General features: G+C 50.3%; 1 protein-coding gene across 3 annotated transcripts in view; it reads left to right on the top strand.

Moving 5' to 3' along the window:
- PRRC2C (proline rich coiled-coil 2C) overlaps window positions 1–13,090 on the top strand; it is a 1,097,702-nt gene that overhangs the window by 839,380 nt on the left and 245,232 nt on the right. For all 3 annotated transcript variants that reach the window (XM_069232016.1, XM_069232017.1, XM_069232015.1), the window contains exon 28: window positions 7,892–8,120. In XM_069232016.1, the coding sequence (XP_069088117.1) occupies window positions 7,892–8,120 (229 nt within the window). The remainder of the gene's footprint in view (window positions 1–7,891; window positions 8,121–13,090) is intronic.

The raw sequence follows: 13,090 nt of genomic DNA, 5'->3' as shown, positions 1-13,090 counted from the left end.
GTCGCGGTCAGGGGGAGCCTCTGGATTCCCTCTGCAGGCGTCGCTGGTGGGAGTCAGGGGGGTCAACTCTGGCTACTCACAGGGTTGCAGTCGCCGGGGAGTCCTCCCTGTAGTGTTGTTTCTCCGCAGGTCGAGCCGGGGGCATCGGGTGCAGAGTGGGAAGTCTCACGCTTCCGGCGGGAAACGTGGAGTCTTTTTAAAGTTGTTTCTTTGTTTCAAGTTTTGGTTTCTTTGGAACAGGGCCGCTGTCCTCGGGAGTTTTTGGTCCTTTTAGATACAGGGTAGTCCTCTGAGGCTTCAGAGGTCGCTGGACCCTGGGGAGCGCGTCGCTGTTGCAGTTTCTCTTGAATTGGGGAGACAGGCCGGTAGGGCTGGGGCCAAAGCAGTTGGTGTCTCCGTCTTCTCTGCAGGGCTTCAGGTCAGCAGTCCTTCTTCGTCTTTGGTTGCAGGAATCTGATTTCCTAGGTTCTGGGAGCCCCTAAATACTCAATTTAAGGGTGTGTTTAGGTCTGGTGGGTTAGTAGCCAATGGCAACTAGCCCTGAGGGTGGCTACACCCTTTTTGAGCCTCCTCCCTGAGGAGAGGGGGGCACATCCCTAATCCTATTGGGGGAATCCTCCATCTGCAAGATGGAGGATTTCTAAAAGTCAGTGTCATCCCAGCTCAGGACACCTTAGGGGTTTTCCTGACTGGCCAGTGACTCCTTGTTTTCTTCATTATCTCCTCCGGCCTTGCCGCCAAAAGTGGGGCCGTGGCCGGAGGGGGCGGGCATCTCCACGAACTGGAATGCCCTGTGGCACTAACAAAGGGGGTGAGCCTTTGAGGCTCACCGCCAGGTGTTACAGCTCCTGCAGGGGGAGGTGAGAAGCACCTCCACCCAGTACAGGCTTTGTTACTAGCCACAGAGTGACAAAGGCACTCTCACCATGTGGCCAGCAACATGTCTGGTGTGTGGCAGGCTGGCAAAACTAGTCGGCCCACACTGGAAGTCGGGTATGTTTTCAGGGGGCATCTCTAAGATGCCCTCTGGGGTGTATTTCACAATAAAATGTACACTGGCATCAGTGTGCATTTATTGTGCTGAGAAGTTTGATACCAAACTTCAGTTTTCAGTGTATCCATTATGGTGCTGCGGAGTTATGACATACTCCCAGACCATATACTCTTATGGCTACCCTGCACTTACAATGTCTAAGGTTTTGCTTAGACACTGTAGGGGCATAGTGCTCATGCACCTATGCCCTCTCCTATGGTATAGTGCACCCTGCCTTAGGGCGGTAAGGCTTGCTAGAGGGGTAACTTATCTATGCCATGGGCAGTGTGAGGTTGGCATGGCACCCTGAGGGGAGTGCCATGTCGACTTAGTCATTTTATCCCCACCAGCTAACACAAGCTGGCAAGCAGTGTGTCTGTGCTGAGTGAGGGGTCCCCAGGGTGGCATAAGACATGCTGCAGCCCTTAGAGACCTTCCCTGGCATCAGGGTCTTTGGTACCAGGGGTACCAGTTACAAGGGACTTACCTGGATGCCAGGGTGTGCCAATTGTGAAAACAAAGGTGCAGTTTTAGGGAAAGAACACTGGTGCTGGGGCCTGGTTAGCAGGCCTCAGCACACTTTCAAATCATAACTTGGCATCAGCAAAGGCAAACCGTCAGGGGGTAACCATGCCAAGGAGGCATTTCCTTACAATATTTATCTATATAAAAACCATTGGCCTGGAGTTAAGTCTTTGAGTGTTTGTTCCTTATTTATTGCCTGTTTGTGTACAACAAATGCTTAACACTAATCTCTCATAAGCCTACTGCTCGACCACACTACGACAAAATAGAGCATTAGAATTATCCAATTTTGCCACTATCTTACCTCTAAGGGGAACCCTTGGACTCTGTGCACACTCTCTCTTACTTTAAGATAGTATTTGCAGAGCCAACTTCCTACAGTAACTGATCCACATGAGGTCTGTTTTTGGTGTCTTGGCTCCAAGCATAAATTGACTGTGTGACCAGTGCACCAAGATGAAAGCCAAGGCCGTTTATTAGCATTTATGACTACAAACCTAAGTTGTATGTTGCAGAATGTAAGCAGAAGTTGAAGGTGGCCAAATCCTGGTCAAAGGAGTGGACGTGCTCCCAGCACTGACCTGGCAACTGGTAATTAAAAAAAATCGAGGTCATCACGTAAGAATAAAACAACACAAGTCCTAACACATAGTACAGCGACTTGCGGGCTAATCTCCTGGACTTAAGGTGCTGTAGGAATCTGGCTCTTTATATAGTGGACCAGTGTAAGGAAATGCCTCCTTGGCATGGTTACCCCCTGACTTTTTGCCTTTGCTGATGCTATGTTTTGAATTGAAAGTGTGCTGAGGCCTGCTAACCAGGCCCCAGCACCAGTGTTCTTTCCCTAACCTGTACTTTTGTATCCACAATTGGCACACCCTGGCATCCAGATAAGTCCCTTGTAAGTGGTACCCCTGGTACCAAGGGCCCTGATGCCAAGGAAGGTCTCTAAGGGCTGCAGCATGTCTTATGCCACCCTGGAGACCCCTCACTCAGCACAGACACACTGCTTGCCAGCTTGTGTGTGCTGGTGAGAACAAAACGAGTAAGTCGACATGGCACTCCCCTCAGGGTGCCATGCCAGCCTCTCACTGCTTATGCAGGTATAGATAAGTCACCCCTCTAGTAGGCCTTACAGCCCTAAGGCAGGGTGCACTATACCATAGGTGAGGGCACCAGTGCATGAGCACTGTGCCCATACAGTGTCTAAGCAATACCTTAGACATTGTAAGTGCAGGGTAGCCATAAGAGTATATGGTCTGGGAGTCTGTTTTACACGAACTCCACAGCACCATAATGGCTACACTGAAAACTGGGAAGTTTGGTATCAAACTTCTCAGCACAATAAATGCACACTAATGCCAGTGTACATTTTATTGTAAAATACACCCCAGAGGGCACCTTAGAGGTGCCCCCTGAAACCTTAACCGACTATCTGTGTAGGCTGACTGGTTCCAGCAGCCTGCCACAACCGAGACATGTTGCTGGCCCCATGGGGAGAGTGCCTTTGTCACTCTGAGGCCAGTAACAAAGCCTGCACTGGGTGGAGATGCGAACACCTCCCCCAGGCAGGAGCTGTCACACCTGGCGGTGAGCCTCAAAGGCTCACCCCTTTGTGCCAGCACCGCAGGACACTCCAGCTAGTGGAGTTGCCCGCCCCCTCCGGCCACGGCCCCCACTTTTGGCAGCAAGGCCGGAGAAAATAATGAGAATAACAAGGAGTCGTCACTGGCCAGTCAGGACAGCCCCTAAGGTGTCCTGAGCTGAACTGTGTAGGAAGTTGGCTCTGTATGTGCTATTTCAAAGTAAGGAATAGCATGCAGAGTCCAAGGGTTCCCCTTAGAGGTAAAATAGTGGTAAAAATAGATAATACTAATGCTCTATTTTGTGGTAGTGTGGTCGAGCAGTAGGCTTATCCAAGGAGTAGTGTTAAGCATTTGTTGTACATACACATAGACAATAAATGAGGTACACACACTCGGAGACAAATCCAGCCAATAGGTTTTTATATAGAAAAATATCTTTTCTTAGTTTATTTTAAGAACCACAGGTTCAAATTCTACATGTAATATCTCATTCGAAAGGTATTGCAGGTAAGTACTTTAGGAACTTCAAATCATCAAAATTGCATGTATACTTTTCAAGTTATTCATAAATAGCTGTTTTGAAAGAGGACACTTAGTGCAATTTTCACAGTTCCTAGGGGAGGTAAGTATTCGTTAGGTTAACCAGGTAAGTAAGACACTTACAGGGCTTAGTTCTTGGTCCAAGGTAGCCCACCGTTGGGGGTTCAGAGCAACCCCAAAGTCACCACACCAGCAGCTCAGGGCCGGTCAGGTGCAGAGTTCAAAGTGGTGCCCAAAACGCATAGGCTAGAATGGAGAGAAGGGGGTGCCCCGGTTCCGGTCTGCTTGCAGGTAAGTACCCGCGTCTTCGGAGGGCAGACCAGGGGGGTTTTGTAGGGCACCGGGGGGGACACAAGCCCACACAGAAATTTCACCCTCAGCAGCGCGGGGGCGGCCGGGTGCAGTGTAGAACCAAGCGTCGGGTTTGTAATGGAAGTCAATGGGAGATCTCGGGATCTCTTCAGCGCTGCAGGCAGGCAAGGGGGGGGTTCCTCGGGGAAACCTCCACTTGGTCAAGGGAGAGGGACTCCTGGGGGTCACTCCTCCAGTGAAAGTCCGGTCCTTCTGGTCCTGGGGGCCGCGGGTGCAGGGTCTCTCCCAGGTGTCGGGACTTAGGATTCAAAGAGTCGCGGTCAGGGGAAGCCTCGGGATTCCCTCTGCAGGCGGCGCTGTGGGGGCTCAGGGGGGACAGGTTTTTGTACTCACAGTCTTAGAGTAGTCCTGGGGTCCCTCCTGAGGTGTTGGATCGCCACCAGCCGAGTCGGGGTCGCCGGGTGCAGTGTTGCAAGTCTCACGCTTCTTGCGGGGAGCTTGCAGGGTTCTTTAAAGCTGCTGGAAACAAAGTTGCAGCTTTTCTTGGAGCAGGTCCGCTGTCCTCGGGAGTTTCTTGTCTTTTCGAAGCAGGGGCAGTCCTCAGAGGATGTCGAGGTCGCTGGTCCCTTTGGAAGGCGTCGCTGGAGCAGGATCTTTGGAAGGCAGGAGACAGGCCGGTGAGTTTCTGGAGCCAAGGCAGTTGTCGTCTTCTGGTCTTCCTCTGCAGGGGTTTTCAGCTAGGCAGTCCTTCTTCTTGTAGTTGCAGGAATCTAATTTTCTAGGGTTCAGGGTAGCCCTTAAATACTAAATTTAAGGGCGTGTTTAGGTCTGGGGGGTTAGTAGCCAATGGCTACTAGCCCTGAGGGTGGGTACACCCTCTTTGTGCCTCCTCCCAAGGGGAGGGGGTCACAATCCTAACCCTATTGGGGGAATCCTCCATCTGCAAGATGGAGGATTTCTAAAAGTTAGTCACTTCAGCTCAGGACACCTTAGGGGCTGTCCTGACTGGCCAGTGACTCCTCCTTGTTGCTTTCTTTGTTCCCTCCAGCCTTGCCGCCAAAAGTGGGGGCCGTGGCCGGAGGGGGCGGGCAACTCCACTAAGCTGGAGTGCCCTGCTGGGCTGTGACAAAGGGGTGAGCCTTTGAGGCTCACCGCCAGGTGTCACAGCTCCTGCCTGGGGGAGGTGTTAGCATCTCCACCCAGTGCAGGCTTTGTTACTGGCCTCAGAGTGACAAAGGCACTCTCCCCATGGGGCCAGCAACATGTCTCTAGTGTGGCAGGCTGCTGGAACCAGTCAGCCTACACAGCTAGTTGGTTAAGTTTCAGGGGGCACCTCTAAGGTGCCCTCTGTGGTGTATTTTACACTAAAATGTACACTGGCATCAGTGTGCATTTATTGTGCTGAGAAGTTTGATACCAAACTTCCCAGTTTTCAGTGTAGCCATTATGGTGCTGTGGAGTTCGTGTTTGACAGACTCCCAGACCATATACTCTTATGGCTACCCTGCACTTACAATGTCTAAGGTTTTTGTTTAGACACTGTAGGGGTACCATGCTCATGCACTGGTACCCTCACCTATGGTATAGTGCACCCTGCCTTAGGGCTGTAAGGCCTGCTAGAGGGGTGTCTTACCTATACTGCATAGGCAGTGAGAGGCTGGCATGGCACCCTGAGGGGAGTGCCATGTCGACTTACTCATTTTGTTCTCACCAGCACACACAGGCTTGTAAGCAGTGTGTCTGTGCTGAGTGAGGGGTCTCTAGGGTGGCATAAGACATGCTGCAGCCCTTAGAGACCTTCCTTGGCATCAGGGCCCTTGGTACTAGAAGTACCAGTTACAAGGGACTTATCTGAATGCCAGGGTGTGCCAATTGTGGATACAATGGTACATTTTAGGTGAAGGAACACTGGTGCTGGGGCCTGGTTAGCAGGGTCCCAGCACACTTCTCAGTCAAGTCAGCATCAGTATCAGGCAAAAAGTGGGGGGTAACTGCAACAGGGAGCCATTTCTTTACAAACTGACTCTAACTTTTAGAAATCCTCCATCTTGCAGATGGAGGATTCCCCAATAGGATTAGGGATGTGACCCCCTCCCCTTGGGAGGAGGCACAAAGAGGGTGTACCCACCCTCCGGGCTAGTAGCCATTGGCTACTAACCCCCCAGACCTAAACACGCCCTTAAATTTAGTATTTAAGGGCTTCCCTGAACCTAAGAATTTAGATTCCTGAAACTACAAGAAGAAGAGGACTGCTGAGCTGAAAAACCCCTGCAGAGGAGGAACAGAAGACACCAACTGCTTTGGCCCCAGACTCACCGGCCTGTCTCCTGCCTTCCAAAGAAACCTGCTCCAGCGACGCTTTCCAAGGGACCAGCGACCTCTGAATCCTCTGAGGACTGCCCTGCTTCAAGAACGACAAACAGAGGCACTGCTCCAAAAGAACTGCAACTTTGTTTCAAGGAGCAGATTTAAAGACCCCTGCAACTCCCCGCAAGAAGCATGAGACTTGCAACACTGCACCCGGCGACCCCGACTCGACTGGTGGAGAACCAACACCTCAGGGAGGATCCACCGGCGACTCCAAGACTGTGAGTAACCAAAGTTGTCCCCCCTGAGCCCCCCCAGCGACGCCTGCAGAGGGAATCCCGAGGCTCCCCCTGACCGCGACTGCCTGAACTCCATTTCCCGACGGCTGGAAAAGACCCTGCACCCGCAGCCCCCAGCACCTAAAGGAACGGAACTCCTGTGCAGGAGTGACCCCCAGGAGGCCCTCTCCCTTGCCCAGGTGGTGGCTACCCCGAGGAGCCCCCCCCTTGCCTGCCTGCAACGCTGAAGAGATCCCTTGGTCTCTCATTGATTTACATTGAAAACCCGACGCTTGTTTCTACACTGCACCCGGCCGCCCCAGTGCCGCTGAGGGTGTACTTTTTGTGTGAACTTGTGTCCCCCCCGGTGCCCTACAAAACCCCCCTGGTCTGCCCTCCGAAGACGCGGGTACTTACCTGCTGGCAGACCGGAACCGGGGCACCCCCTTCTCTTCATTGAAGCCTATGTGTTTTGGGCACCTCTTTGACCTCTGCACCTGACCGGCCCTGAGCTGCTGGTGTGGTAACTTTGGGGTCGCTCTGAACCCCCAACGGTGGGCTACCTTGGACCCAAACCTGAGACTTGTAAGTGATTTACTTACCTGACAAAACTAACAAATTACCTCCCCCAGGAACTGTGAAAATTGCACTAAGTGTCCACTTTTAAAACAGCTTATTGTGTTTTATGTGAAAAGTATACATGCTAATGTAATGGTTCAAAGTTCCTAAAGTACTTACCTGCAATACCTTTCAAATTAGATATTACATGTAGAATTTGAACCTGTGGTTCTTAAAATAAACTAAGAAAATATATTTTTCTATAACAAAACCTATTGGATGGATTTGTCTCTGAGTGTGTTCCTCATTTATTGCCTGTGTGTATGTACAACAAATGCTTAACACTACTCCTTTGATAAGCCTACTGCTCGACCTCACTACCACAAAATAGAGCATTAGTATTATCTCTTTTTGCCACTATCTTACCTCTAAGGGGAACCCTTGGACTCTGTGCATACTATTCCTTACTTTGAAATAGTGCATACAGAGCCAACTTCCTACAATATGACTTACAAATGTAGTGTTTTCAAGGATGCTTTGTTTCACTACTAATTAATCCCTGACCACCTTATCATACAGTATCCCAGTGCTCCTATTGGGTCATCAGTGTCTTGTGAAAAATGATTTCTCAGAAAATCCAACGTCTTTAAAATGAACTGGCAAGCATTGGAAGTTGACTGACATCTGCTTTTGATAAAGCATTACATGGCTTTACAAACACTGTTAATATGCATTTTCATGTCTCCTTGTAGATCTCAGCAGACATTCATGCAAAACATGTCTCAGCCATCCCAAATGGTTCTCTCTGGAGCACCTTTACATAATTTCCCAGGAGTGCAGCACCAGGACCTTGCAAAAGCACAATCCAGCATGACCTATCAACAGGCCTCCAGCACTCAGCCGATTCCAATCTTATATGAGCACCAGCTCAGCCAATCTGGTCTTGGTGGATCTCAACTCATGGACACCCATCTACTCCAGGTAAGAGTATATGTCTGGTGTTATTTCTATATCTGGTGATACAATTGCCACCTTTAATTTTTGAGGAAACACTGATGGTTGATGGAATGGGAATTAGAGTGAATAGACCTGCTGCTATTCAGCGTCTATAAAATAAGTTTGATAAATACTGAAACTATTTCTCCTCCATGGGATTCCCATCAATAGTCATAACCACTGAATATTCCCACCCATGCACAGGGGCCCCAAAGCACATAATATATATATATATGTTTGATGGCGTGTGTAGCTGCAGATACACATGCTGCGCACATCCCGCCATCTAGTGTTGGGCTCGGAGTGTTACAAGTTGTTTTTCTTCGAAGAAGTCTTTTAGAGTCACGAGATCGAGGGACTCCTCCCCTTTCGGCTCCATTGCGCATGGTCGTCGACTCCATCTTAGATTGTTTTCTTTCCACCATCGGGTTCGGACGTGTTTCTTTTCGCTCCGCTTTTCGGTTCGGAAAGTTAGTTAGAATCTCGGAAAATTAGACGGTATTGTTTGCGTTCGGTATCGGGTTAGTTACAACAGATCGACACCAAATTTTGAAGAGCTCCGGTAGCCCTTTGGGGTTTTCGATTCCCCGGCGGGGCCTGGTCGGCCCGACCACGTGCGTCTTCAAGGCTAATGGAACGGACCCCATTCCGCTTCTGCCCCGAATGTCCCAACAAGTATCCTTATACAGATCAGCATCTGGTCTGTAACTTGTGTTTGTCTCCAGAACACAAAGAGGATACTTGTGAGGCCTGTCGAGCGTTTCGGTCGAGGAAGACGTTGAGCCTACAGGACAAAAACACTTGGAAGAGGACTCGGACGAGGTCGATTCCGAACAGACGCCAAAAACCGTGAGTAAGACGTCAATACACAAAACTCACGGAAAAACCACTAAAGCCCAGGGGACGCCAGCAGGCCATGGCTTAACCCGAAAAATAGGTGACCGACCATCGGCACCGAAAAAGGGCACGCATGTGTCTGTCATCCGACTCCGGTCGAGATACCGGCACAGAGCAGACTCGACACCGGGTCAGAGCAATCTCGGCACCGAGAGGGCGGCACCGAAACGAGTCGGCACCGAGAGATCAGTATGCCGAAGATCAAAAAAAGTGTCGTCGTAACCGGAAAAAAACGCCGAAAAAGTTTCCATACCGAAATCAAGTTCCTACACAGAGGAACAGGGCCTGTCCTCACAAATGCAAGGACACCGATTCGGACAGGAACTAGAGACAATAGAGCCGGATTACACTCAAAGAAGGCTCCACATTCAAAAAGACACAGGGAAGATCAGTACTCTTCCCCCAATTCGAATGAAAAGAAAACTTGCCTTCCAAGAGAAAGACAAGCAGCCACAGGCAAAGGTGGCAAGACAAGTAACCCCGCCACCATCTCCACAACGCTCACCACAACCATCACCGGTAGCCAGTCCACCAATGATGCAGTCCCCAACTCATACTGGAAAGAGTCAGGATGATCCCGACGCATGGGATCTTTATGATGCGCCGGTATCAGATAACAGCCCGACTGTTATCCAGCGAGACCGTCACCACCTGAGGACTACCACAGGTGGTGTAGGAAGTTGACTCTTTCTCTTCCAGGGGATCCTCATCAATAGTCATAAGCATTGAATATTCCCGCCCTTGTGCGGGGACCCCGGAGCATATATAAAATACACACATATAAAGTATGAAATATGCACGAAAAATATACATATAGCATTTTTACTAAACTCATATATACATGTGTAAAACAGCAATGCAGGCTATAATCATAAAGAGGCTAAAATGCTTTATTTCTATGAAGTTTTTTTTTTGTTTTGTTTTTTTAATCATTATAAAATTACAATAGAGAATAAATATCTACCCAAGCCCCCAAAACTGGGCTTAGGGAAATAAGCAGTAGTAATCACTAGAGAAAAAGAGAAAAAAACTACATTGAAAAACAATGGAGCATTCTTAGCCAATAGGCTGCATGCAGGTTAACACAGGAGAACCATAAAAACTTTGGCACACTGCCTTTAAGACCCTGAGCACCTCCAGTATCCCACCATGCCTCAGGGGTGAAGGAGAGGTGACAGTTGGTTCACAGTTAGGTCAGTTCTTTTTTCCGGATTCTTCTGAGAGGATCCTGGAGCATTGAGCTCTGTTTTTCTTAGTTTTTCTCAGAAAAATACTTTAAAACAGCGTTTTTTCCTGTTTTACTCGACATCTAACATCATTGTCTGAGTTTGGCAGTTTTTTCCTGACAGAAAAATGCCTTCCCTTTTTGTCAAATGCCCTTCTTGTGGGAAGAAGGCCCAGTCAGATCCACACACTCTTTGTATTGTGTGCCTGCCTCAGAGTCACTGCCCTGACACTTGCAAACACTGCAAGAACATGTCAAAGAGGACTCTGAAGGATAGAGAAAAGATCAGGCTTCATGGGTCTTCACAAGAGGCAGAAAACATCATCCTCTTCGCTTCCCAGGCAGCCAACAAGCCACTCTCAGGAGAGAATGGCTAGGTCGACGTCAGCAGGTAGGAAAGTACCTGTTTGTTCCCCGTCGACGTCGTCGCTGCCACCATCTCACCGTCATAGGTCGACGGCGACCCACCCGATGTCGAGGGAACATGGCCATCGCAGGGGCATATCTCCGTCGACGGCAGCCCGCCGATCGATGTCGAGCCATCACCGGCGTGCCCGTTCGCCGCCGAAGGCCTCACGCCCCCCCGACGTCAAGAGACACGACGTCGAAATCGCCACGACGGCAAGAGCGTCGTCTGCCGCCCACCGCTCCACGTCGAGGCACACGACGGCGAGTAGGTCGAGGTCCAGAGATCGCCGTTCGACGTTGAGGCACTCAACGTCAAGGCAAGAACAACCGTCGGCGCGCCCTTAGACGTCAGCACCGTTGACGCAGGTTTTACCTGTCTCGCAGGGAGTAAAACATCGCCTTCTGCCAGCAGATAAGGCAGCTCCATCTCCAGTGGTCTCCATACGGAGCGATTCATCTCGTTCGAGAGCGGCATCATCGGGGCATGTTTCACCCATCAATTTGTCACCAAGATGGTTGGAGACCCTTAATAGACCAGCGGCCTCCCCGGATTCGCAGTGTTCACGAATGTACTCTCCTACTGCCTCTCTCCCGAGAACACCGACAGCGCGGGCAGGACGGGCTCGTTCTGCTTCTCGTCAACTGACCACGAGGCCTGGGCGCTCTGTTACAGCGTCTCGCAGCAGGTCACGTTCCCAGCGACGATCTAGGTCACGATCACGACACAGAAGATCGCCCTCTTGGTCGTCGTCAGGGTCATCCGTCGGACGTTACTCCCCCACCTTAACAGATTCTCCACCAGCTAGAGTCTCACCGGTGGATGACATCACTACTTTTAATGAGGTACTTTTCAGGGGAGCACAGAAGTTAAATATAGAGGTTCCAGAACCATCTACCTCCTTGTCAGTCATTTTTGAGACTCTGCAACATAGAGCAGTTTCGAAAAAGCTACTGCCGGTAGTGCCTGATCTGTTGCAGCCAACCATGGACACTTTTTTAGCGCCAGCCACCCTCAAATCTGCTTCGACTAGGATTTTGAAAAAATATAAAGCGCCTGAACAGGATCCTTTATTCCTAAGAAATATTGGCCGCAGCCCGAAAAACTCACTCGGTGGCATCATCCTCCACGGTCCCACCGGACAAAGAGAGCAGGCATCTAGACTCTCTGGGGAGAAAAATGTGCGGCACGGTGGCATCTATAATGAAGGTCTCCAGCGCGTCTGCACTCCTGGGCAGGTATGACCGTTCTCTGTGGGACTCTCAACAGGTTCACAGAAAAGTTACCCAGGGAAGACAGACAGGACTTCCAAGAGATCCTACAAGAGGGATGTCTGGTATCCAACCAAGTCAGCAGCGCAGCGGCAGATGGGGCAGACTTAGCTGCACATGGGTACGCACATGGAATCTGTGCAAGAAGGTCTTCCTGGCTGAGACTGACTGGTTTAAAACGGGAAGCACAACAGCGCATCCTAAATCTTCCATTTAACGGGAACTCGCTGTTTGGTGCCCATACGGATGAAGAAATGGCACGCATGAAGACCGAAGTGGACACCATGAGGGCAGTAGGCCTGGAAAGGAAGAAGGACTTCAGGCGGAGGAATAGGCCTTATGACAGGCGCCCTTTCCAGCAGAGGGTTCAAACCCCTCACTGGTCCCAGAGGCCACAGCAAAGGCAGAGACGCCCTCTTTTTCAGGCTCGTAAGGCCACAAGGGAACGAGGGTCAAGTAGACCTCAACAGTCCACACCAAAAGCGCCGGCCAAGCAATGAGATCTCGCTTCCCTCGACACTGTGCACCACTCCGGTGGGGGGACAAATGGGTGCTCAACATTGTCAAAAATGGCTACTCTTCTTTTCAAACAACCTCCACCGCACTTGCCACCAGCCAAATGCAATCCATCTCAGCCTACTGCGCAAAGAGGCTCCCGCCCTCTTACGAAAGAAGGCAATAGAAAAGGTTCCACTTGCGCACAGAGGAAAGGCCGAGAGGGCGTTTTCAGACTGATTCTGGACTTACGGCTTCTGAACAAGTACATAAGAAAACAGAAGTTCAGGATGCTGGCTCTTCACCAGATTTTCCCTCAGCTACATCAGGGAGACTGGATGTGCTCCATCGACCTGCAGGATGCATATTTTCACATCCCGATAGCTCCCAAGCATCGGAAATTCTTGCGCTTCCAGATAGCCTCACAGCACTATCAGTTCAGAGTGCTACCATTCGGCCTGAAATCTGCCCCCGCGTCTTCTTGAAATGTGTGGCAGTGGTAGCGGCACATCTTCGAAAACAAAAAATCTTCATCTACCCATACCTAGACGACTGGCTACTGAAAGCTTCCTCTCCAGATCAGGCGAGAAACCATTGGGACATTGTGCTCAAGGTTTTCGAGTCTCTAGGTCTTCAAGTAAACTACCAAAAGTCCACCTTG

Source organism: Pleurodeles waltl, chromosome 4_2 (genome assembly GCF_031143425.1).
Source record: "Pleurodeles waltl isolate 20211129_DDA chromosome 4_2, aPleWal1.hap1.20221129, whole genome shotgun sequence".
NCBI lineage: Eukaryota > Metazoa > Chordata > Amphibia > Caudata > Salamandridae > Pleurodeles > Pleurodeles waltl.
Note: the sequence above shows the minus strand (reverse complement) of the source record. Positions and strands in the feature narration are given on the sequence as shown.